The sequence below is a fragment of the Spermophilus citellus genome (genome assembly GCF_964194105.1).
Source record: "Spermophilus citellus genome assembly, chromosome: 9".
NCBI lineage: Eukaryota > Metazoa > Chordata > Mammalia > Rodentia > Sciuridae > Spermophilus > Spermophilus citellus.
The window spans coordinates 89,865,147-89,890,644 of NC_138191.1; the positions used below are offsets into that span (position 1 = coordinate 89,865,147).

The following is a 25,498-nucleotide window of genomic DNA, read 5'->3' on the forward strand; positions in this document are numbered from 1 at the left end:
CAGTGTTTTCAAAGTTTAGTCCCTGGGACAGCTATATCAGCATCCCTTGGGAACTCCTCAGAAATGCAACCCCCCCCCCCCTAGAACTTTTGGATCAGAAACTGCAGGCAGGGTTCATCTTCTGAGGCTAAAGTTGGAGAACCAGTGCACAGTTTTTCTTCCAAACTTGCTGATGTGGATGAAGAAGCACCACTCAAAAGCAAATATTCTTAGATGTTTAGACAAGAAGGATTAAATTTTCACTAAAATAAATTTTTTATTATGAAATTTCCCCAATACAGAATTTTAGAAAAAGAAACTTAGAAGAGATGAAGGGAAAAACCATTCCACTTTCTACTTGATTTAGTCTTAAATGTCTTGTTCTCCTTTTGTTATGGGTCCCTACCCTCTTAAAATTTCCCTTTATTTCCCACTATTAAAAAAGCCTAGCTGTTGGGGTGGCACAAGCCTGTAATCCCAGTGGCTAGGGAGGCTGAGACAGAAGGATCGCAAGTTCAAAGCCAGCCTCAGCAATTTATGGAGGCATTAGACAACTCAGGGAGGCCCTATCTCTAAATTAAAAAACAAACAAACAAAAAAACAGGGCTGGGGATGTGGCTCAGTGGTGAAGTGCCCCTGAGTTCAATCCCGGGTACCCCCAACACACACACACAAAAAAAAAAAAAAAAAAAGAAAGAAAGAAAGAAAGAAAGAAAGAAAACAGAAACAAACCTGTAATACCTCTCTTGTGACACAGAGTCCTTGGCAGGCTTCCACAAATCTTTCTCTAAGGTTAACAGGGAGCCCATGATATCTTATAAGTCAGAGCATAGGCTCTGAAATCCTGCAAACATCAACGCCCCTCTCACCCCAGTCCAACTCAGTAATTAAGTAACTAAGGTAAACGAGCTTTCAGCGTCTTCGAGCTTAGCTCTTTAGTTGGTAAATCTAAATCTTATTAGGACTCCTGAAGACGATGTATGGGACTCGCAGTTTGGGGGCACTGAAGTGCCAGAGCAGGGTGAATTCGAAGGAGGAGCTGGCCTAAGACCCCCCCCCCCCCCAACTCCCACCCCCGCCTCCGTCCTCGTGAACCTCTCCCTTCATCCCAGGGTTCGGGTCGGAGCGGGAGAAGATGGACTCTGTCTGAATGAAGAACTCTCGGCCTCACTTTAAAAAACACTCTCTCGGGTGATCCTGCGGAATCCTAGAATAAGAGAATCCATAGGTGACAAACGGCTCCAACCTCTGCGCGGTCCCTTTAAGAGCCTCTGGCCCTGACTCCGCCCTCTGCCGCCCGCGCCTGACGCGGGCGGAACCGGAAGTGTGGGGGAAGAGCCGGTCCCCAACATGGCGGCCGCCTGGCCCTCCGGTCCTGTTTCTCCGGAGGCCGTGGCCGCCCACCTTCTTGGAGTCTTGTGGCTCGTGGCAGCCACCACGGGACCTTGGGGGGCTGTCGCTACTGCTGCCGCCGGGGGCGACGAGACGCTTAAGTGCGAGGACCTCAAAGTGGGGCAATATCCTCTATGGTGAGGTAGATTCCGGGTCGCGGTTCTCAGTACTGGCTAGGCTCTACTGAAGGAAGGATGACCCGTGACCACTAAGGACAAGGGACCCCGGGGGACGAGGGGGGATTTGGGGATCGGAGGGGCAGAGGCCAGCCCGTGTGCTTTCCATAGGATTTAACTAATGGTTGTTGCTTCTTAACCTCATCCATTTCTTTTTGTAACCGGTGTGCTTGTTAAACATAGATCCTGAGGTATACCAGGCCCTGTTCTAGGCACTTAGAAATATAAATATTGACAGACTCTGCCCTGGAAAAGTTTGCCAACGTCGAGGGAGACAAGTAATTACTAGTGCTCCCTCCAATCAAAGTGTATTATTCTTTTACAATTAATTTTACATATAATACTTCATGTTATCCTGAGATGCTAAACTGCCAGATGAATTCCTGCTCCACTTTGTATCCTTGGGCAAATTATTTGAACATTACATTTTCTCATGTAAAAATGTGAATGACAAAGTGTGCCAATTTAAGGGGCTGATGTGATATTTAATTAGTACAGGTGTGAACAGTGCCTGGTATAGTAGGCAATGTATGTGTTAGCTATTTATTTACAGGCGAGGAAACAGGCCAAATCAAGGTTAAGGGGATGAGTTGTGCTTAAAATAGCTACTTTGGAACAGGAAAACTAATAATGGAAGCTAGAGATATAGGTTGACTATCTCTAAACCAAAAAACCAAAATTACTAAGTGCTCCAAAATCCAAAATTTTTTGAGCCCCGACGTGACACTTCAAGCAAGGGATCCTCAACCTGTATAAGAAAGATTCTATAAGAGGAACTCTTGATATGAAGAAAATTCTAGTGATTTTGTGTGCTTTGAGGAGCGACACTATTACTATTAAAGATTTTCACAGAATAGCTCTAATTTGTTGAATATCATTATGTTTTGACTTTGAGAATCATGGACCTAATAAGTTGAATTTTATTCTTGGAAGAAATATGGGAGTGATTCTAAGAAAATAATTGGGCAGTATCAAAGTTGAACCCTGGAGAGAATGAGCCTGTAGAACTGTGAGGTGATGACAACTGGATAATCACTTTTATTCCTAGTATGAAGTTTCCAATAGAGATTCAAAAATCTTAAATGGACTCTATAGACATTTTGTGAATACCATACTCATCCCTATTATAGTGTCAGTAATAAAACATTTAGGAGATAAAACTTCCAGTTTCTCTTTTGGACATTTTTGGTTCTTATACTCTTTTCAAAAACTTAAAATCCTGCTAGAGTGTCCATATAGAATGCACCCATCTTTCTGCAATCTGATGGACTTTAAATAAGGAAACCTGATTTATCACCTATCATTTATATAGCTGCATTAGCCATTCAAACTTTGAGCTTCAGTTTTTGCTTCTGTGATGTGGGGCTAATAGCATCTACCTCACAGGTTTGTGTTAAATGAAATTCAGTGTATGGTAATTCTAGGGCTCTGCAAATTAGTTCAGTACACATCTTTGGAAACTGATTTGTTAACCTGAAGCCTACTTAATAATAACTTAGTACAATGTTTATTTTGATTTTTGCTTTGTGTTTATATCCTGACTGATGTTCTTTAATGATGAAATTCTCTGCTAGAGCTTTTTTTTTTTTTTAAATTGTGGATGAATTTTCATTCATATTTATTTATTTTTATGTAGTGCTGAGAATCGAACCCAGTGCCTCACACGTGCTAGGCAGGTATTCTGCCACTGAGCCACAACCCCAGCCCTCTCTAGAGCTTTAAATACATACATTTAATTTATATACTTTGCTTACAGTAAGTTAACATTCAGGTATTATTTAGGTATTATACTAGAAGAATGTTTATATCTGTGCTTGTTGACTTAGATAAACCAGCAGCTTCTTTTTTACATGTGGTGTTATGTTAGATAGTTCTTATTTCCTTAACTTTTTTTTTTAACATATATTTGTAAAGATCCCAAAATAAACGATGCTACACAAGAACCAGTTAACTGTACAAACTACACAGCTCATGGTAAGACTTCAAGAATTATGTCTTTAAAAATAATTTTTAAAACACTATTTCATAGACCAGTATGTGACCACTAAATTTAATTAATAAATATATTTTTTTCTTAAGCTATACATTTTATTCAGTTTTCAGAAGAATTTAAATTTGAAGAATTGGCTAGGTGTTGTCAACATTTAATTAATTAATTATTTATTTTGATGCTGGAGATTGAACCCAGGACCTCACATATGCTAAGCATGTGTTCTACCACTAAGCTATACTCCCAGCCCCAATATTTAAATTAAAAAAGAATCTTATTTCCTTAATTGTATAAATTGTAAGTTTTGTATTTTCATTATATATTTAAAATTTTTGCATCAGTTTATATAGCTCCCTCATTTTCTTATTTAAGTTTATTTTTAATTTATATGTAAAAACATAAAAATTGTATATATCTATGGGGTATCATGTTATGTTTTAATATATGTATACATTGTATAATGTTTAAATCAGGGTAAACGTGTATTTCCTTAAGCAATTATAGCCTTTTCTTTCTTAAGAGATGTGTGCAAAGATACTTCTTTAGTTAGAGTTTTTAATTACTCAAAAAAAGTGAAATGAGACTGTTGGCTTAGTAAAATATAGTGACAAACTATGTCACCTACATTATATATGTTTCTACATGCACTTAGATATATCCTAACGGTATGCATTAATATTTTCTCAGAGGGGTGTTTTGATAATGGGTCAAAAGAAATGATTAGACTTTCAGTCTAATGATTTTGGGTAGCTTCTATTCTAAATTATGTACAGTGCCTGATAAAATATAATAGTTTACTCCCTGTTAAGTCTTTCCTTCTAAAGATTTTTATGTCTTTATATTTTGTCACATTATTAGCCCAATTCTAGTTAGAAGAGATACTTGAAAGTAAGTGGTAGCTGTGGAGCATGCCTATAATCTCAGCAACTTGGGAGGCTGAGGCAGGAGAATTACAAGTTTGAGACCAGCTTCAGCAATTTAGCGAGGCACTAAGCAACTTAGCGAGAACCTGTCTCAAAAAATAAAAAGTTCCAGGACGTAGATTAAGTACCCTGGGTTCAATCCAGTACCAAAAAAAATATAAGGTAAGTTGTGTTAAACCTTTATTATTGACTTTTTGCTACTATGCTGAAATAGTGAAATTTTATTATATAAACAGTCATAGGATAATAGATGTATGTATATGTATAAATATATGATTTTCATAGTAGATATTGCTTATTATGTATACATTAATTTAAAAGAATATTGTAAATTATCCCTCTTTGGTTAGCCTGTAAGTATGCTGTGATTTGCCTGTTTACAGTTAGAAGTCTTTAATGTTATCGGTTTTAGAATGTAGTATAGAGTTAACATGCATAAAGAAGAGAAAGCTCTCAAATATAGTTATTTATAATCATTCATATGAAAGATGTTGGAAATCTATGCATACTATTGTGACAAATATGTAACTGGCAGACACTCTCAGAAAAGTTTCTTCTTGCATTTGGGATTTTTTGTATGGAGATTTTAAAGGAAAATATACAACTATAAAGAATAGTTTCTGCCCCAAAAGAGCTCTGCTCTCCAGTTAGGTGTCTATTTTGGATTAAATAAGTTTGAATTCTCTCAAGGATTATTGATAAGTAAAGTTATAACCACATGCAAATCAAGTTGCTAGAAAAATTTAGAGGTATTATGGAATTAGTCATGGTATCAGGAAGTGCTTATAGGATGAAAGTGGAGAGGTGCAGGAAAATAAAAGAAATGCTTTTCAGATAAAATTTGAAGAGAATAAAACGTGTAAAAGTCTGTTTGCCCAACTAAATCTGGAAACATATAAAATGTTCTAGATTTAAAAATAAATGACCTTAAAGATTAATAAAGGACTTTAGCCATGTGCAGTGGAAGGTGCACATGTAATCCCAGTAATTCAGGAGGCTGAGGCAGGAGGATTGCAAATTAGAGGCCAACCTCAGCAACTGAGTCAGACCCTGTCTCAAAATAAAAAGGGCTGGGGATGGGGCTCAGTGGTAAACTACCCCTAGGTCAACCCCCAGTAATCTCCCCACCCCATTAATAAAAGAACTGTAAATCATTACCATGATTTTAAAAAGAAAACAAAAGTTTTGAGACAAATGTGAACCATGAGGCTTCTTCATATTAATGTGTAATTTATGTGTGGTATAAAGGTGTTGAACCAAGAGCTGGGGTAGATTCTTCCAACCCAGTCTGATGCTTGAGTCTGTGCCAATCCACAAGAGGTTTTTTTTTTTTTTTATTTTCCCTAATTGTCCTTTTTCAAACGTAAAAGCTAGTGGGGTAGCCATGGTAAATCTGATCTAAATCCTGATCAGAGAGGATGTCAAATCACCCTGGAAGCCTGTTTCCCTGTGGTAGAATGTGAGTCCCTTTCCTGCATCATGGCTTGGAAAAAGGCATGTTTCTGGTCCTCAGACTTTAGGCCAAGCAGTGCTGCCTTTGCATCCTCTGACTTCTGCTCTGAGGTGCCCTAGTGCCCACAGCTATTGTAGGAACAGAAGTGGTGCTGGGCACTGATGGGTCACAGCATTTACATTGTGATTTTCCATTGGTCTTCTGGAGTTTAATAACTCAGTGTTGTAATTTAGTTGCAATGCAGGGTTTATTTTGCAGCTGGATTTTATTGGCATTTTAACATGTGAGTGAATTTTCAACATATTGTGCACCCCAGTCCAACAGTATCTTTAAAAAAGTCAGACTGGATATGATTTCTTTCTTTCTTTTTCTTTTTTGGTACTGAGGATTGAACCCAGAAATGCTTAAATACCAGCGACATTCCCAGCCCTTTTTATGTTTGATTTTGAAATGGGATCTCACTAAGTTGCTAGGGCCTTGCTGAATTGCTGAGGCTGGCTTTGAACTTGTGATCCTCCCGTCTCAGCCTTCCAAGCCACTGGAATTACAGATTTGCACCACTACACCCAGCTACTGGATGTGATTTCTATAACAAGTTATATTGTATAATGACCAGCTATAATGAAATGTGCCAATCTAAAATTCATGTCAAAACAAAAGCTAGAGATAAAGGTGACAAGAGCCAAAACATCTCCATATTTCCAGCATTGAAACACAGTTCTCCTTGAGGAATGCTTAAGTTGGAAAAGCCACTATTTTGCTATTATCATAGTAAAGAACAGTTGGGATTAGAATCATCAATAGATGGTGAATGTAGGGGAAATTTTTTTTTTTTTTTTTTTTTTTTTTTGAGTCTGGACATTGAACTCAGGGGCACTCAGTGATTGAGTGAACATCCCATTTTTTAAAAAATATTTATTTTTTAGTTTCAGGTGGATACAATATCTTTATTTTATTTTTATATGGTGCTGAGGATCAAACCCAGTGCCTCACACGTGCTAGGCAAGCATCTACCACTTGAGCCACAACCCCAGCCCTCCCCAGCCCTATTTTGCATTTTATTTAGAGACAGAGTCTCACTGAGTTGCTTAGAACTTCCCCATTGCTGAGGCTGGCTTTGAACTCATGATCCTTCTGTCTCAGCCTCCCAAGTCTCTGGGATTACAGGCATGCGCCACTATGCCCAGTCTGTAGGAAAAATTTTTGATGAAGAATAGGCTGTTTGCGAGTTTTTTCCCCAGTACTAGGGATTGAATCCAGGTTCTCGTGCATGCTAGGTAAAAGCTCTACCAATGAGCTACATCCCCAGACCTTTTTAGTTTTAGATGGGGTATCACTAAGTCCAGGCTGCCTTCCAACTTGTAGTCCTCCTACCTCAACCTCCCAAGTAACTAGGATTATAGCAGCTGCATGATCTCAATGAGTCTTCCCACAAAAATATTAACTGTACATTAGAAAAATCTGAATGCTCAACAGTTAACATGCCCAATGTGTAGAGTTTTCATCCCTTGAAATAAGTAGCTCATACTTCTGACAAAAACTGCTGTAGAATCATTGTAGCAATATGGTTTTCTCTTCATTCTTATACTTCTTACCACCATTTCTGAGGTTCTAAGCTTGGATTGTTAGCCATTTTTCTTTCATTTTTTTCTCATATCAATGTAAAGTAGCCAATAGGAATGATTAAATAACTTTAAAAACTAAAATTTTCAAAATATGGCAACTTGAACAATTGATAGTATCAAGTTGTGCCTGGCAGACACTGTGTTAATTCTCATGTCATGTAGTTTATGTATATAGATTAAATTGCTAAATGCTGAAATAGTACAATACATAGAATAAAGAGTTTTAATTTATGGCAGCCAATGCCTATAATAGTTAAAATAAACTGAATATTCAAACCCAGATTATGTTAAAATGAATTACCAACAAAACTTTAAGAAGTATTCTTTTTTTTTTTTAAACTTTAATATTTATTGTTTCGTTTTCGGTGGACACAACATCTTTGTTTTGTATGTGGTGCTGAGGATCAAACCCGGGTTGCACGCATGCCAGGCGAGTGCACTACCGCTTAAGCCACATCCCCAGCCCCAAGAAATATTCTTTATCCTAGAGATGAAGTAAAACGCAAATAATACTGTGCAATTCTTCCTTTGTCATCTTTGTCAGAGGCAAGAGATTGGACTAGATGGACCTTGTATAACACAGTGGCAGTTTTCATATTTGTGTTGAGACCACTCTTATCATTTTATTTATTTTATATATACATATATATATTTTCTTTTTCTTTTTTGGTAGTTTTTCCTATCTAAATTAAATTCTCCTGTCAGACGTTACATTGGAAGGTAGTTTGTTGAATTTTCTTGTGTGCTTTGCAAATATTAGGGGGAAATATTACATACCTTTACTACATAAAAAGAAGTAATTTTTTTTTTGATTTTTTTTTCTACCTTTAGTTTCATGTTTTCCAGCACCCAATATAACTTGTAAGGATTTCAGTGGCAATGAAACACATTTTACTGGAAATGAAGTTGGTTTTCACAAGCCTATATCTTGCCGAAATGTGTAAGTACCATTACTGATACCTAAAATTTTATATTATTTGTCTATGTAATATATTGATATCATAGAATGAAGAGTTAATTTATGGGGAAATCCTGCAGATGTAATGTTTATGTTTTTACTTGTCTCAGAGTCTCTGTTTTTTTAAGTATACATATGTTTTTATAAATGTAATTCACCAATGAAGAAAGAGCTAAATTCACTGTGTAGAATAAGACAATAAATGGTCTCATGCCTTGTTGAGTAGGGGTAATAAGTTTATCAAATGAACTATGGAATGAATTATAAAAAATACTGTTTTCAAAATTTGGGAGATTTCTAGAATACAGATAGGTATTGTATGCCTATTATATCAGAAACACAAAAATGGTTATTACTCATTTTCACATTAAGAGCAGTTTGAACTTGACTAATTCTTTGTAATGAATATGGATATTGAATAATAATGTTAAACAGAATTCAAAGTTTTCATTTTGGAATAATAAGACAAATGGATTTAATGTTCTCTGTTTAAAGGACTTTTATGCTTGAGTTTTATATTGGTTACAGTAAAACTTACATCCTATTCTTTTATTCTTGCTTTGCACTAAAATCAGAATTTATTTTTACCTTATAACTGTATATGGTTGCATTTTATTTGATGGCACCTGCTTATATTGTATCAAGAAGTAACCACTGTTTTGCTCTTTCTACAACTTCTTTCAGAATCCTTTGAGCTTAGAATCCTTTTTTCTTTTCTCTTTTGACCCTAGTTCATTGAGTTAGTGAGGTTTTGATTCTGTCTTGTTGTGTAATCCTAAGCCAATCACTTAATCTTCTTGGGTTTCAGAATTTCTCATTAGCAAAGTTAAAATCGTTTAAAGGAATTACTTTCAATGTACTTAAGTATGGTGTAGTCAGTGTTTAAACTATAGATAAATATTTCTGCCTAAAACACTACAAATAACAGTGTATGAAGTGTTAGTCCAAGATATCTAGGTTACAATACAACTAAGAAAATCATCTGTTGAGTATAGCTACCTACTCAATTTGAACCTTACAAATTCATTACATGTAATAGTAACACTATAAGATGTGTTATGTAGTTTTGAAATGAGTGCTGATTTTTCTTTCAGTGTCTTCAAAGTAGAGTAGGCTTAATGCAGCTGAGCTGCACTAATAATGTTCACAAGACATTGATGTCTGTTATGATAAGGCATATCACCATCAAGAAAACCAGATACTCCAAGTCTACTACCAATTTATTCCCCTCCCATAGTAAAATCTACAAATCTAAAATAGAATTTGCTTGATGAGTATTGAATCTGAACGATGGAAGTTAGTGGTAAGAGTTATAAAACTAAGATGGCCTGATGTATCATTTTTCTTTTTCAGGATATTTAATACACGCATAGCTAAAGGGCAGCTGCTATTCAGCTATGAATAGACTTACTAACAAATTCCTATTTACTGGGAGTCCCTCTTCTGGTTTACATATTTTTCGCTCCTGTTAGCATATTATTTTTCAAATTATATATTACATGAATACCTGATTAAAATTCCATCTTAGTATTGCAGATACAACCATATTATAGTATTCCCCAGAAAATGAAGTCTGGTAACCATATCTGATTGATTAGCAAGCAATTCACCTCTTTATAGTGGCCACTTATATTAGTTGGAACAGGCTGACTGCTGTAATAAATGTCTTTAACATTTCAGTAGTTTAGTACAATAAAAGTTATTTCTCATTCTTACCATGATCCAATTTAGGTTGGCTTAGAAATCTGAGGAAGAGGGTATGAGCAGGTCGACGGTTTTCATTTTGCATGAAGCCATGCAGGGGCCCAGCTCTTTTCATCTCTTCCCCCGCCCCCCCCTTATTCCTCATATTTAGTCTGTTACTTCTGCTTTCTTAATATTTACCTGTGGGGGGGGGGCAGGAGGGGGGTTTATTTTCCTTTTCCTTTTTCTTTTTTGTCATTCTGGGGACATACCAGGGACTTGTGCTTGCTAGACAAGCATTCTCCCACTGAACTACATCCCTGGCCCAGTATTTAACAGTTTTGTTCACTTCTTTGTGCTGCTGCTACTACCTGAGGTTTTGGAAAGCATCCTAACTTATTTTTCTACTTCTAGTGTGGTACCTCATTACAATGTGGATGGGGCACCACTGCCTTGTGCATAAAAATGGATATTATTGTAGTATGAAACACATGAGCAGGAGGATCTTTGGGCCATTTACCATCTCCTCCCAACTTTCCAAGAAAATGTTGTAATTGTGAGTGCAGTGCAAAAAGAAAAAAACAAAACCTCACAGGATTATTTACAAGGTTCTGACTTGATCAGATTTGACTTTGGTTCTGGATACCTCTCTCTTTATTCCCCTTTGCAGTAAGATTCCTTAGAAGAGTCGTCTTAATACTTCAGTTTTTCTCTTTCCACTTTTTCTCAGTCTCCTTCTATTCAGTCTTTTGCCTTCATCATATCACCAAAATTGCTCTTGTGAGATCACTGATAATTTCCTTTTAGTTAAGTTTAAGTAGTAAATTCTCAGTTATTATCTCACATGGTATACTAGCCACATTTTTTACTTGACTTCCAGGATACCATTCTCATCCAGTTCTATTTTTTCTTTACCTCCTTAGTCTCTTTTCTGGTTCCTTCTTCTTGGAATCCCTCAGGCTCAGTTTTCAGATCTCTTCTTTTGTCTGTCTATATTCAGCAATCTTATGGCTCTAAATGCTTCTTATATGTTTGTAACTTTAAAATTTTTATCTCTAGCTTAGATGTCATTCCATAACTCCAGATTTGTAAATCCAGTTATCTTTTGGGCAACTCCATTTGAATGTCTGATACATACCTCAAACTCACATCTGAAACTGAAATTCTAATTTTCTTTCCAATATTTATCCATCCTCAGCCTTCCCAACTCATTAATGCTAGCTTTATCTGAGTTGTTTAGGATAAAATCATCAGTGCTATTCTTAATTATTTCTTTTTTCATACCCTAATTTAATACATCAGGAAATCTAATTGGTGGTATTTCAGAATATATTCAGAATCTGATTACTTTTCACTGCTGCTTTTGCTATTACTTTGGATCCAGCCATTATTAATTCTCACTTGAATTATTAAAATGTCCTTCAAACTCTTTTGAATTTGCCATGTTACTTAATTTGGTCTATATAATGTTAGCAGGTGTGAAACAAACAAAAGTTTATGTGCTTGTGGGCATTAGCTTTCCTTTTGTTCTTTGATATGTAAACTGCAGCCTGAAGCAGAATATCCTAGTTTAGCTACCCTAGGTCTCTTGAACTTCAGCCAATCTTTAATCTATGAGAATAAAAGCTTGTTATAAGCCACTGAGCTTTGGAGTGGTTTGGTATATGACATTACCATGGTATTAGTTGATGAATATTCTCATCCAGTCTGTTTTCAACATAGCAGCCAGAGTGATTATTTTAATAAAAATTTAAATCAGATCATGTTACACCTTTACTTAAAATCCTGTAGTAGCTTCCTATTTCCACCAGAGTAAAACTCAAAAGAGTATTTGTAAGTGGTGTACAGGGCATGATGGGTTTCCTTTACTCCCCATTACCGCTCTGACCTCATCTTGTAATAGTCTGTGCTTTTCTCATTCTGCTCCTGTTATACTGGCCTCAAACCTACAAGGTGTGCTGTCTTTGTACCAGCTGTTTCTTTTGCTTCAGACACTCTTTTCTCAGAGGCCTAGCATGGCTTAATTCATTTACTTCCCTCAGGTCTTTACAAAGACATTACCTTCTCAATGAGGCTTACCTTATGACCCTATTTACCCCATTTAAGTGGCCTCTGGCATTCTGGATTCCCTAACCATGCTGTTCTACTACTATTACTACTACTTTTTTTTCCATAATATTTATGACTTTCTAATGAACTATATGATTTCTTTTAAAATATATTTGCTTTTTGCTTTCTGCAACTAAAATGGAAGCTCCTCAGAAACAGGGATCTTTGTTGCTTTTATTCATTAATGTGTCTTAGTAGCTTAAAGTAGTGCTTAGCATACCGAAGGCACCTCAAAAAGCATTAATGGAATGAATGAATGAGCCATTTAAAAATAATTAGTAATTTACAGCTTGGTTTTTAAAAATTTTCACATGTTGGAAACATGAATATGACACTCAAGTTTTAATTCTGTACAGAAATGGCTATTCATACAAAGTGGCAGTTGCATTATCTCTTTTTCTTGGATGGTTGGGAGCAGATCGATTTTACCTTGGATACCCTGCCTTGGGTAAGTATGTTTCATTAAAAGAAAAAAAAATTCTCGTGATTTTGTATTCAAGAGTATGTTTTTTTTTTTAATTGGTAAGTATATTCTTAGATTAAATCTCTGCATACTGTTAATATTACAAGTTCCATGTAATTGGAGTTGAATAGTTAACATTCTCCTGTGAGTGTAGAGCTATCTCTACAATTCAGTTTAAGTAAGAAATGCTGACTTTTCCTGTGTATTTACCTTAGGAAAACACGTACTCTAGTTAGTGTAGGGATTTACTTACGACAGTAATACTTGGAACTCTGAGTGCCAGTGCTGGGCACACAGTAGATTTCAGTGTTTTATGAATACATGGATATTCTCTGCCTCTCAAAAAATTTTTTTTCTGCTTGAAATTTTTTCACTGTTACCCTGGGAATAGAAACTACTTTTTTCAGAATAAGTTGATGTTGGAATTTTGATGATCAGCATGAGCTGGTGGGAACCTGATTTTTAAAAATTCTTTGTACTAGGGAATGAACCTGAGTCTTGCACATGCTAAGCAAGTACCTTCCACTGAGTTATGTCCCAGCCCTTTTAAAAAAATTTTGAGATGGTGGCTGGGCTTGTAGCTCAGTGGTAGAGCACTTGCCTAGCACATATGAGGAGGTTCTGGGTTCTATCCTCAGCACTACATAAAAAAAATAAATAAATAAAAATAAAATAAGGATATTGTGTCTATTCCCCCCCCCCCAAAAAAAAAAGTTTAAAAAAAATTTGAGATGGGTTTTGCTAAGTTGCCTAGACTGACAAGTTGTAGTCCTTCTGCCTCAGCCTTCCCAGTAGCTCATCATGTGTGCTACTGTGCCTAGAGGGAGGCTGACTTATTACCTGTTAGCATCCCTCTCCATACCTTCCTCCTGTCTGCGCTATTCACATTTTCCATAATTACTAATGCTTATGAAAACAGTTTGTATCTGGACATGGTAGTATAAATCACACCTGTAAATCCCAGTGATAGAAGAAGCTAAGGCAGAAGGATTGTAAGTTTGAGGCCAGTGTTGGCAAGTAAATGAGGCCCTGTCTCAAAATAAAAAAATAGAAAAGCCTAATGATGTAGCTTCGTGGTAGAACAAGTAGAACACCCCTGGGTTCAGTCTCTACTACCACCCCCTCCAAAAAGAAAATTGTTTACCTTTGACCACAGCTTTTATTAAACAATTCTTTCATGTTTTATCCTTATTTAAACCTTACAGCTCTGAGTTTATCCTCTTCTTTAAATCCTCTTTAACAGGTAGGGAAACTCACCAGAGAGTTAAGGGATTACTGAATTTGAGACCTTACTTTAGTTGGTGACTTTTATTATCATCTTTATAGGTAGAGAAATTGTCATGAGAATAAGAGATTTACCAAGGACACTCAACTAGTGACCTTAATTTGAAACCAAATTTTCTTGTTCCAATGATCATGCTTTATTTACTGTAGTACGCTACTTCTGTATTAGCCCATCACTGAGCAAATATAAAGTTTTTTTTTTTTTTTTTTTTTTGTAGGTTTCTTTTTCTTTTTTCCCCTGCAATATTTGAGATTGAACCCAGGGCCGCTCTACTACTGAGCTACATCCCCAGCTCCCTGACCCACTTTTTTTTTTTTAAGTTTTGAGGCAGTCTTATTAGTTGCTGGGGCTGGCCTCCAACTTGTGATCCTCTTGTTAGTATCTTGAGTTCCTAGGATATTAGGTGGGTGCCACCACATCTGGCTTGGCTTTAAACTTTCTATTCTTGTGCCTCAATCTCCCAGATAGCTGGGATTGCAGGTGTTCACCTTGTGGGCACAAAAATTTTTGAATGCTCTGCTTTTCAGCTCGCAAAACTCACTTTATTCCTTCCATGTTGCTACCCAACAACAGAGGTATATTTCATATAGCTATATCTAAAACTTAAGTGTTTTATGTTCATAAAGAAAAGTCAGAACTTAAAGTACTGTGTGCGGTAATTTATTCAGTTACCATTTCTTCAACATTTAAAAAAGTAATTATGTACATATTATGTAAATAATGATAAAGATCCCAGAGTATATTGGTTAAAGAAAATAAATGTGAAATAAAATTAATATGTTGATAGGTCAGTTTATGATTTAGACTGTGATAGAGCCATAGCAAGGTGCTGTGAGAGCACAGAAAAGGGATTGGTTCAGGAGGCCATGGGCATATGTAAAAATCTGTTAGAGGAGATGACATTTGATCTAGGTTTTAAGGATGAAGAGATTAAAGAGATTTAGGCATTGTAGAGAATGGCATTTGCAAACTCACAGGGTATTGAAGTATGTGAATGTGCCTTGAGAAAAAGGGGGATAATTTAGCCTGGGATGTAGGAAAAAATGCTCACAGAATATGAAATTGACTGTAGAGGTAGCTTGTAGTCAGATCGTAAAAAGGCTTTGACTGTCTTCCTTTGGAACTTGGGCTTTACCTTTTAGACATCAAAAGTAATAAAGGTTTTTACATAAAAGTGTCATGGTCATAGTTACCTTTCAGAAAGATTAATATTGGAGGAATTGTGGGGTATGGCTTGATTGGGGAAAGGCTTATATAGCAGAACAAGCTAAAAAAAGGTTGATGGAATAGTCTTGGCTTGATTGATAGTATAATTATACTTTGTCCATTCCTTAGAGCAACAATACCTTTTAGTAACACAGCTGAAACCATATAGTATACAGGAAAGCCTCTGATTTGTCAAATAAAATCATTTAGTCTAACTATTTTTAGATGAGAGGGATGGAGAAACTAAGTTCATAAAGAGAAAGTGATATGATCTGGTAGTTGCAGTGTGTCCAATTTTTTTCTGTTTTGTTTTGAGATGGGGTCTTGCTTTGTTGGCCAAGCTGGGCCATGATCTTGTGGCCTTAGGTCTCACTAGTAGCTGAGATTACAACTAGCTGTGCACTACTGCTCCTGACTTCTAATAGTTCTTGCATTTTCCTCTGTCCTCTTTAAGAAGACTAGACCATATATAGTTTTTGGAAGGATTTCTAACTTTTAAAATGTTCATGAAAGGTTGTGAGGGAAAAGAAACAATATTCTTTAGAACAGTTTATTCTGTGATGAAGGTTATACTTTTCTATTTCTTTTTCCTTTCATGGTGCTGGGAATCAAACCCAGGGCCTCGTGTGTGCTAACCAAGTACTCTTACTGTGGAGCTATACTCCTACTCTGAAATGATGATACAAAATAATAAATATATTTAAAATATTTGGCTCAACGAGTGACTTGTTTTGGCTTTTTGTTATGTCAGATGGGCTGTCGGACATATAGTGCAAGTTAATGTTTTAGACAGTTCAGTGCATATGTTTTTTTTTCTTGCAAAGTAAAACTCTAGGTAGTAGAAATCTGTATACATATAGTGGCTCTGGTTAGTGGTTACTAGTTTTTTTTTAGCAGGAGCTGTTTTTCTGTGGCAATTGTCACTTCTAGTCTATTATCAATATAAGCCAAAGAGAACTTTTGATTTTGAGGCTGATGTTTCATAAATTTGCAAATTTATTTATTTATTTATTTTTGGTACTGAGGATTGAACCCAGAGGCGCTTTACCACTGAGCTAAGTCCCCAGTCCTTTTTTTTTGAGTCAGAATCTCGCTAAGTTGCTGAGGCTGACTTTATGCAATCCTCCTGCCTCACCTTTCCCAGTCACTGGGATTACAGGCGTGTGTAACCACGCCTAGCACAGATTTACTTTTTTATATTAACTTTAAACTTCAGTGTGAATGTTTTTTAAAACTCTGAATAACATAACTATATCAATAACATTTGGATGTTGTTTAATTCAACAAATATTTTTAGTGTTAACTTGAGAAAGGAAACAATCTCTCATCTGCTTCATAGCTTGTTGCTATTGTCCTATTTTCCATTGGCTTTGTGTTTTTTTAAATCTTTCCATTCTTAGGATCTTGGAATGAGAAGAGTAAGTGAGTATGTCAAATTTGTTACCTTTGGGCTGGGGATGTGGCTTAAGTGGTAGCACGCTCGCCTGGCATGCGTGCGGCCCGGGTTCAATCCTCAGCACCACATACAAACAAAGATGTTGTGTCAGCCGAAAACTAAAAAATAAATATTAAAAATTCTCTGTCTCTCTCTCTTTAAAAAAAAAAAAATTGTTACCTTTAACTGAAAATCTTCTTATCTCTTTAAGCATTCAAATTCACACACACACACACATATACACACACACAAACATATTTATACACACACACATGTGTGTGTGTGTATCCCTAACTTACTTGCATTTAAGCTTCTTTTTTTCTTTGCAGTACTAGCTGTACTGGGGATTGAACCCAGGAATGCTCTATCACTGAACTACATTGCTCATCTGGTATAGAAGGCATACCTGTAGTCCTAGCACTCAGTAGGCTGAGGAGGGAGAACCACTTAGCCTAAGAGTTTGAGACCACCTTTAGTGGACAGAATCCCCTAAGTCTTCCTCCCAAGTAGTTGGGATTATAGGCACGTGTTACTGAATTAACCTGGATTTAAGAGGTATCTTAATACTAAGGGTCTTGGTATGTTTTATCAGCTGATCAAATCTAATATGTAAAAATTAGTGTTAATATAAAAATTTTAAATGTTTTAAATTTTATTTCATTTTTAATGCTTGAATTGAGCTCATGCAAGGCAAGCATTCTACCACTCAGCTACACCCCAGCCCTTTTTATTCTTTTATGTTGAGTCAGGGTTTTGCTGAGGTGATGAGCTGGCCTCCAACTTTCAATCCTCCTGCCTCAGCTTCCCAACTAATTCAGATTGTTAATCATACTCTGATTAACAATCTACTCCTGGCTGAAATTTTAATTTTTATTACAAATCCAAGGTGAAGGAATTTTAGTGTTTTTTTTTGTGTGTGTGTGGTACTGGGCATTGAAACAGGAACCTCATACATGCTAAACAAGCACTGTACTACTAAGCTACACTAATTTGAGTTAAAATGATTGTTGTTATTAAAAACATTCTCCCCCTCTCCCCTCCTATTTGAGTTGTGGTCTCTCTGTGTTCCCCAGTCTGATCTCAAACTCTTAGGCTTAAGTGATTCTCCCTCCTCAGCCTATTGAGTGCTAGGACTCCAGGTATGCCTTCTATACTGCTGCAGTCTGGCTAGGCACAAAATCACGAGCCACTCAAGCAGGAACAAACTTTATTTTTGAAACTGCCGCCAATGCCCCGTTGGCTCCTGGGAAAAATTGCCCCATTCCAAGAGGAAGTTCCTCCTCCGGAAATCCCTCCTACCGCACTTCCCCAACCAATGGGAACTCTCCAAGAGTCCCGTAGCCGGCCCAGGTGGACAGCAGGAGTCCAATATCCATATGAATGTAAATCTTAACATAATCATATCATCTCAATGGCAAGCTGGCGTCACCTTTCAACCAAAAATGCCATGCATCATATTACTTGGCTGTGGCTCTTAGCACTATACCAGGATAGAAAACATTCTTAACTGGGTAATACAGTGTTGGCTATTTTGTTTTTGCAATCCTGGGGATCAAACTCAGGACCTTGCACATGATATGCACATACTCTACCCTGAACTATACCCCAAGCATTGACTTTCTTTATATAAAGCTTTTAAAAATACTTCCTTAATACTGTTTATGGTCATTGAAATTGTTTTTTTAGATTTTTTTTGAGGTATGACTTTTAAAAAGCATTTATTTTTTAGTTGGACACAACTTTATTTATTTATTTTTATGTGGTGCTGAGGATTGAACCCAGGGCCTCGCCCATACTAGGCGAGTGAGGGCTCTACTGCTGAGCCACAATCCCAGCCCTTGAGGTATGATTAACAATTAAAAATTGTGTATATTTAAGGTGACAATAAGGATTTGTTTTCTTTTTTCAAAAAACTTTTTGTGCTATGGGGAATTGAAACCAGGGGTTCTTTACCACTGAGCTGTGTCCCTTGACCTTTTAATTATTTATTTGGAACAGGGACTTGCTAAGCTGCTAAATCTGGCCTCGAAATTGTAATCATCCTGCCTCAACCTCTTGAATTGATGGGGTTACAGGCATGTGCCACTGCACTGGCAAGGATTTGTTTTAGCAGTGCTAGTGATCAAACACAGGACCTTGTACATGCTAGACAAGTAATGTTCAACTGAGCTATACTCCCAGCACCAACAATATATTTGTATAAGTATTCCTTATGTAGTTCTTTTTTGTGGTGTTGGGGATTGAACCCAGGGCCTCAAGTGTGCTAGGCAAGTATTCTACCACTGAGCTACAACTCCAACCTCCCCCTACCCCACCTCGCTCTTTTTTTCAGTTTGTGTACTGAGTATACAAAATCTTTCCCCTTACATGATATATATAGATAATGAAATGTCACATGGTAATGTATAAATATATATACTTTCTTTGTATCAAAAAATTTAATCTCCCATAGCAAATTTTAGGTATATATTACAATATTATTTACTGTATTTAGCATATGGTATTGTAAGGGACTGGAAGAGACCACCAAGAGACTGACTCATGCAATTGCAGAAGGGGATTTATTGAGGATCCAATTCAGCACGCTGAGGCTCCAGGCTCACTCAGGAAGATAGAGCAGCCCAGAGCCCAGAGCAGAGGCTAAGCAGTGCTTAAGTACACTTTTTGGGGAGGGCGGGGGCTTTGCATACATCAGAACAAATCAGCATGAGGCGTGGGAAAATTGAACAACAACTCTCATACATGATTAGCACATGCATTGGCGGGAACAGGTCGGGCGGGGGTGATTGGTCACTCCTAAGGGGGGGGGGTAACACATTCAAACTGATTGGTTCGGGCCCTGTATGCTTACGTGACAAACTGCACAGGGCCCTAGGCTAAATGGCCAGTAGGGCGTTGTCATAACTATCTCAGGAATTTCAGGTTCTGGGTGTAGCAGAGGAACTTAACAATACCTGGTCTTTCACTTTTTAATTCAGGCTTTGCCGCTTAGAAACTTTACAATGCCCGGTCTTTTACATTTTAATTCAGGCTTTGCAGCTTAGAAACTTTACCCTTTCATTATTATAGATACTTAGAAGTTCATCCATCTTTGTGGGGGGGGCACCTGAGCTGGAGCTGAGCACGCCTCCTCAGCCTTGAGTAATGGGGATATTGAACTGGCATTGCATGCAGTGCAAAGCAAGTAGATCTTACCTTCGCTTGGCAAGGAAGTGCAGCTCTGGGATTGGGCATCACCCATGGGACTGGGCTACACCCCCTTTTGTTGTAACACAATCCCTTGCCTTATTTGGTGGAATATTCTATCGAATGTCTTTCCTCTGATAAATACAGGGGTTTGGGGTACTTTCTTTCTCTCTTGCCTCCCTTGTTCCTCTTGCCCTCTAACGTGGGAACTAAGGTCTCAGAGCTGTCCCTGATCCCCACAAAAGGTATTTCTGTGTTTGTGTAGTCTTTTTGTTGCCAGCCCAATTCATGCTGAGTGACCCTGACTCTATCACCTGCGGGCGATACATCTTGTAGTTGAAAGTTGATTCTTCCTGGCCAGCATCTCTCTCTATTCATAAAGTCCTCCAAGTTCATCTTCATAATTACAGATGGAAAGATTTCCTTCTTTTGAAAGGTTGAGTCCACTGTATATGTATTCTGAAATATTTATAAACCATATATCTGAGAAGGGACCATATAAAGAACTTCTACAACTCAATAGCAGAAAAACAAATAACCTGATTTAAAAACGGGCCACCGACTTGAATTGATATCTTGCCAAAGAAGACAAACAGATGTCCCATAGGTATATGATAAGGTGTTGAGCATCACTAATCATCATCCTTACACTTCTTAGATCATCTGTTAAAAAGAAATAATAACAAATGCTAGTAAGGATGTGGAGAAAAGGGAATCCTTGTATAGTGTTGGGGAATGTAAATTGATATAGCCATTATTTAAAGACAATATGAAAAAACCTTCCAAAATTAAAAATAGAACCACCATATGATCCAGCAATTCCATTTCTGGGTTTGTGTTCAAAGGAAATGAAATCAGTGTCTTGATAAGATATTTGCATTCACGTTTTTTTTTTATCATTATTCATAATAATGTCCATTAATGAATGACTAGAATTTTATTATAATAAATAACTGTAAATCATGATAGTGTGAAATTTTCTAAGTAATTTAGTTTTAAGTGTGATGTATCAGAATTAAATGGGGAACTTGTTGTGGAAGATGAACTTTCTTGCAAGATATAAAAATTTATTTAAGAAAATTTAAAAAAATATTTAGGGCTGTAGTTTGGTTCTTTTCTGTGACTTTATGTAGAGCTTTATTTCCTTTAATTGATTTATTCCTCAGTATTTTAGCTGGAGGCCTTTTTTCACCATGAAGCCTTATTTTTCTAATAGTATTATTTGTGTTTTTAACTCTATGTTAACATCTGTGATTTTTAAAAAATATGCAGTAACTGGCATATTTTGCCCATCTGCAACATTAAAAGATTATGGATTCTTAATAGGTGTTTTGGAAGCAATAACAGAAAAGACTCTTCATAGTGATATTGAATTTAAAATGTAAGTATTTTTTTATTATGAAAATAACAAGGTGTGTTTTAAAAGTCAAATCTTAAACATCTTTGGCTATTATTCCTGCTTCAGTTTTTTTTTTTTAAAAAAGTATATATTTTTTAGTTGTAGATGGACACAATTTTTTCTTTCTTTCTTTCTTTCTTTCCTTTCTTTCTTTTGCTGAGGATTGAACCCAGTGCCTCACAAGGCAAATGCTCTACCACTCAGCTACAACCCCAGCCCCTCCTGTGTCAGTTTTACAGAAATATTTACAGAATTAAAAACTTGGGACTTAATGGGTTAATTTTGAAACTATAAGTTCGAACTGGTATGTAAAACCACTGATACTATGACAAATAAAATGATTCATGGGTTAAACTTTTATTCTAAGATTTGAAAGCTCTCTTTTATAGATGTATACACAAAAAGGATAAGAATACCTAATTATCAAATCATTGTAAAACACTTGTGATTTGACAGTCAGCAACCTCAATGTGAAATAATCTGCATTTTAAAAACAGACAGAGAGAGAGAGAGAGAGAGAGAGAGAGAGAGAGAGAGCATGATGACTCAAGCCTCTAATCCCAGCTACTCAGGAGGCTGAAGCAGGATTGTGATTTGGAGGCCAGTCTTGGCAATTTAGCAAGACCTTTTTTCAAGCCTGAAAGACTGGAAATGTAGCTCAGTGGTAAAGTGCCCTTGGGTGTCATCCCTAGTACTGCAAACATTAAAAAAAGAAGAAAAAAAAAAGAAATAATAATAATAAAAGAAAAACAAAACTGTTGCAAACAGAATAGTATTTGCAAGACCCAACTTCTAAAGCAAAAAATTACCACAGATTTTTTGTGAATATCAAGTTAATTTCTGGAAGTTCTGGGGATTGAACCCAGGGCCTTATATCATTAAGCAAATGCTATACTACTGAGCTGTATCCCCAGCTATCTTTTTACTTTATACCTAAATAAATCTTATTACTAAATTTCCATTTTTATTTTAATTTTAAATTTTTATTTAATTTAATGTTATAAAAATTAACTTTATAATCCTTAAATAGATAATGTAGTGATTACTTGTCAAATGTTTCAAAATAACATTTTTTAAAAATTTATTTCTTCTCTTGTACATTAAAAAATAACTGTACATATTAATGGAGCAACATATACTGCTGGATACAGTATATGTGTGCTGCACACACCTTTAATCCCAGCAGCTCAGGAGGCTGAGGCAGGAGGATTGCAGATTCAGGGCCAACCAAGGCAATTTAGTGAGAACCTGCCTCAAGATAAATAAATAAAATGAATGGAGTAATAAGGGATATGTCCAAATTTGTGTTTTTAAAATACATAACTTGAGTTATAAATAAAACTATTTTATGTATAACTAAAAGCGTAGTTAGATATAAACTAAGTATACTTGTAGCCTGATATAGCAGCAGCACATACCTATAGTCTGGCTTGGAAAGCTAAGGCAGGAAGATCGCAATATAGAGGCCAGTCTGGCAATCTGGTAAGACCATATCTCAAAATAAAAAGATAACTCAAATGTTGTGTAGATAATAAATGTTTTGAAGAAAACAGTGAAATTTTCTATAATATTTATTTATTTATTTATTTTTCTTTTAAAAAGAGAGAGAGAGAATTTTAATATTTTTTTTTTTAGTTTTCGGCGGACACAACATCTTTGTTTGTATGTGGTGCTGAGGATCGAACCCGGGCTGCACGCATGCCAGGCAAGGGCGCTACCGTTTGAGCCACATCCCCAGCCCAATATTTATTTATTTATTTGTTTGTTTGTTTGTTTGTTTATTGGAACGGGGGATTGAACTCAGGGGCACTTGACACCAAGCCTCATTCCCAGCCCTATTTTGTATTGTATTTAAAGACAGGGTCTCACTGAGTTGCTTAGTGCCTCACTTTTTGCTGAGGCGGGCTTTGAACTTGTGATCTTCCTGCCTCAGCCTTCCCAGCTGCTGGGATTACAGGTGTGCACCACTGAGCCCAGCTTCTATAACATTTTTAATAGTTGTTAAATTATTTGTAACTTGTTAGCCAGTACTTATAACATTATGCTATAGTGTATCTTACACTAAGAAGACGGGAAAATCAACTCATGTACCTATGCATTTCAATCTTTTGTGTGTGTGTGTGTTTCCAGGTTGTATGCGAGGATTGATCTTTTTTTACACTTAGTTTTAGCTGTTACCTATTTTTAGTTGATATTTGCAACTTCCTTTTCACAAAGAGTCGTTTTTTCATGCCATTTTAAAATCTCAACTGTGATGACTTGTAAGAAATTCAAATACTGAGGAAGGATCACTTATCTCCTAGTAATCATCATGTTTTGGGGTTATATCCCCATATATATCAATGCTCTTTTATCACCTATTTTAGTATCCTAATTCTTGGGTTAGGACCAAGGACCAATGGTATATATAAAATACTTAGTGTGGGATTATTGATTTTGACTAGTGCTAGTAAACAGAAGATGCTTAGGGAAGAAAGTGTAGGATAAATTAGAGGTAATTGGGTACTAATAAAATTGTGCAATTTTAAATGATTAGTGTTGCTTTCTGATTTTTTTTTTGTGTGTGTGTTTATGAGAGAGATATATGGCAGTTATATATTTGAACTTTCTTTGCTCACTTTTTTTTTTTTTTGTATTGAGGATAGAACCTATGGTCTTATGCATGCTTTGCAAGTACTCTGCCATTGAGATAAGTCCCCAATCCCTATATATTTGAACTTTCTATTCTAAATGTATAGCAAAAATTTGGATCACTGATGTGTTAAGTTTAAGTAAGTCAGTGAGGATTTTAGGACTAAAAGATTTAAAAATTTATTTCCTTAGGTATTTTCCCTTGAGAAGTTTTGCAAGATTACATTGAGTTTTTCTTTCAGGTACTAATGTTTATTTGTTAATAAAGCAAAAATAAATTATTTTATGACTTTTCTGTATATGAGAATCCATTAAATATTTTTAAATGATGTGATTTTTAAAAAATATTGATTTTATTATAATACTACAAAGAGTTTATAGTCTATGTCAGGGCTTATTAGAAAAATGGAAAAGTTCACTAATATTTGTAAGACTTTTTAGATTGTAAATGACTATCTTCTTTTCTAGGTTTGTTAAAATTTTGCACTGTAGGATTTTGTGGAATTGGGAGCCTAATTGATTTCATTCTTATTTCAATGCAGGTAAGTTCATTTTAATCTGGAATGTAAACTTTTTTATATTCAAAATTGAATTTGGTGGTCTTCTGGGATATTTTAAATTTAAAATACATTAGTAAGCAGATAGAATATTTGTTTCAATTTTTCATCAAATACTGGATTGTCATCATTTTTCAACTTATTATTTTCCCAACTGTGGTTCTAAAGATATAAGATATTCTTAAAAAAGGATTCCATATTCAAATGTGATTTGTAGATGTGAGTTCAACTGTTAAATAGGTTTCTTTATTAAATAACTTTTCAGAATGTTTATAATACAAATTGAGTCTTTAAGAGGGAGGGTATTGTAGTTATTTCTCAAACTTACTTTTTATTTTTATTTTCATTTTCAGTGATGGGGATGGAGCCCAGGGATACTCTGAGCTACATTTCCAACCCTTTTTCTTTTTTATTTTGAAATAGGGTCTCACTGAGTTGTTGAGGCTGGCCTCAAGCTTACAATTCGCCTGCCTCAACTTCCAGAGTAGCTGGGATTACAAGCAGGTGTCACTATTTCTGGACATTTGGGCATAAAAAACATCTTTTAAGTGCTTAAAGAATAACATCTCACAAACTGCCTGCTTCCTTCCCTAATTGAAGCAGGAGAAAGTGAGGCCAATACAGAGAAACAGAGATGAATATCAGGAGAGTTTGAAATATATCATTTTTTTGCATGGACTTGGTCTTCCTTGAAGGTAGCCCCCCTCCTAGACATTTTTAAAATATTTATTTATTTATTTTTTAGTTGTAGTTGAGCACAATATATTTATTTATTTTTATGTGCTGCTGGGGATTGAACCTAGTTCCTCGCTCATACTAGGTGAGCGCTCTACTGCTGAGCCACAACCCCAGGTCCCCCTCCTAGACATTTTATGGAGCATTCATACAATCCTTTTGCAGGGGGAGGCATAAGCCAGTTAGCTGCAGCTTTTGTAACACACAATGAGCAGAATATTAGTATAGAATCCTTGTCTAGTGCAAAAGACAATTTTATTTCTGCTTTCATAATGTTTGTATATATCAGAGTCTCATCAATGTCCTGTTATAT

General features: G+C 36.1%; 1 protein-coding gene across 20 annotated transcripts in view; it reads left to right on the forward strand.

Annotated features, from left to right (window-relative positions):
• Nucleotides 1-1,281: 1,281 nt before the first annotated feature.
• The window catches only part of TM2D1 (TM2 domain containing 1), a 246,562-nt gene continuing 222,345 nt past the window's right edge, over nt 1,282-25,498 (forward strand). For 8 of the 20 annotated variants that reach the window (XR_014023536.1, XR_014023538.1, XR_014023539.1 and 5 more), the window contains exons 1-6: nt 1,284-1,496; nt 3,448-3,521; nt 8,370-8,478; nt 12,645-12,736; nt 21,190-21,244; nt 24,362-24,435. Coding sequence is in view for 14 of the 20 variants with exons in the window: in XM_081306362.1 (XP_081162488.1) it covers nt 1,330-1,496; nt 3,448-3,521; nt 8,370-8,478; nt 12,645-12,736; nt 21,190-21,244; nt 24,362-24,413 (549 nt within the window). In the remaining 6 variants the exon portion in view is untranslated. Of the gene's footprint in view, nt 1,497-3,447; nt 3,522-8,369; nt 8,479-12,644; nt 12,737-19,187; nt 19,337-21,189; nt 21,245-24,085; nt 24,136-24,361; nt 24,436-25,498 lie in introns of those variants that run through there. The other 12 variants (XM_081306367.1, XM_081306369.1, XM_081306365.1 and 9 more) reach the window with 6 other exon arrangements.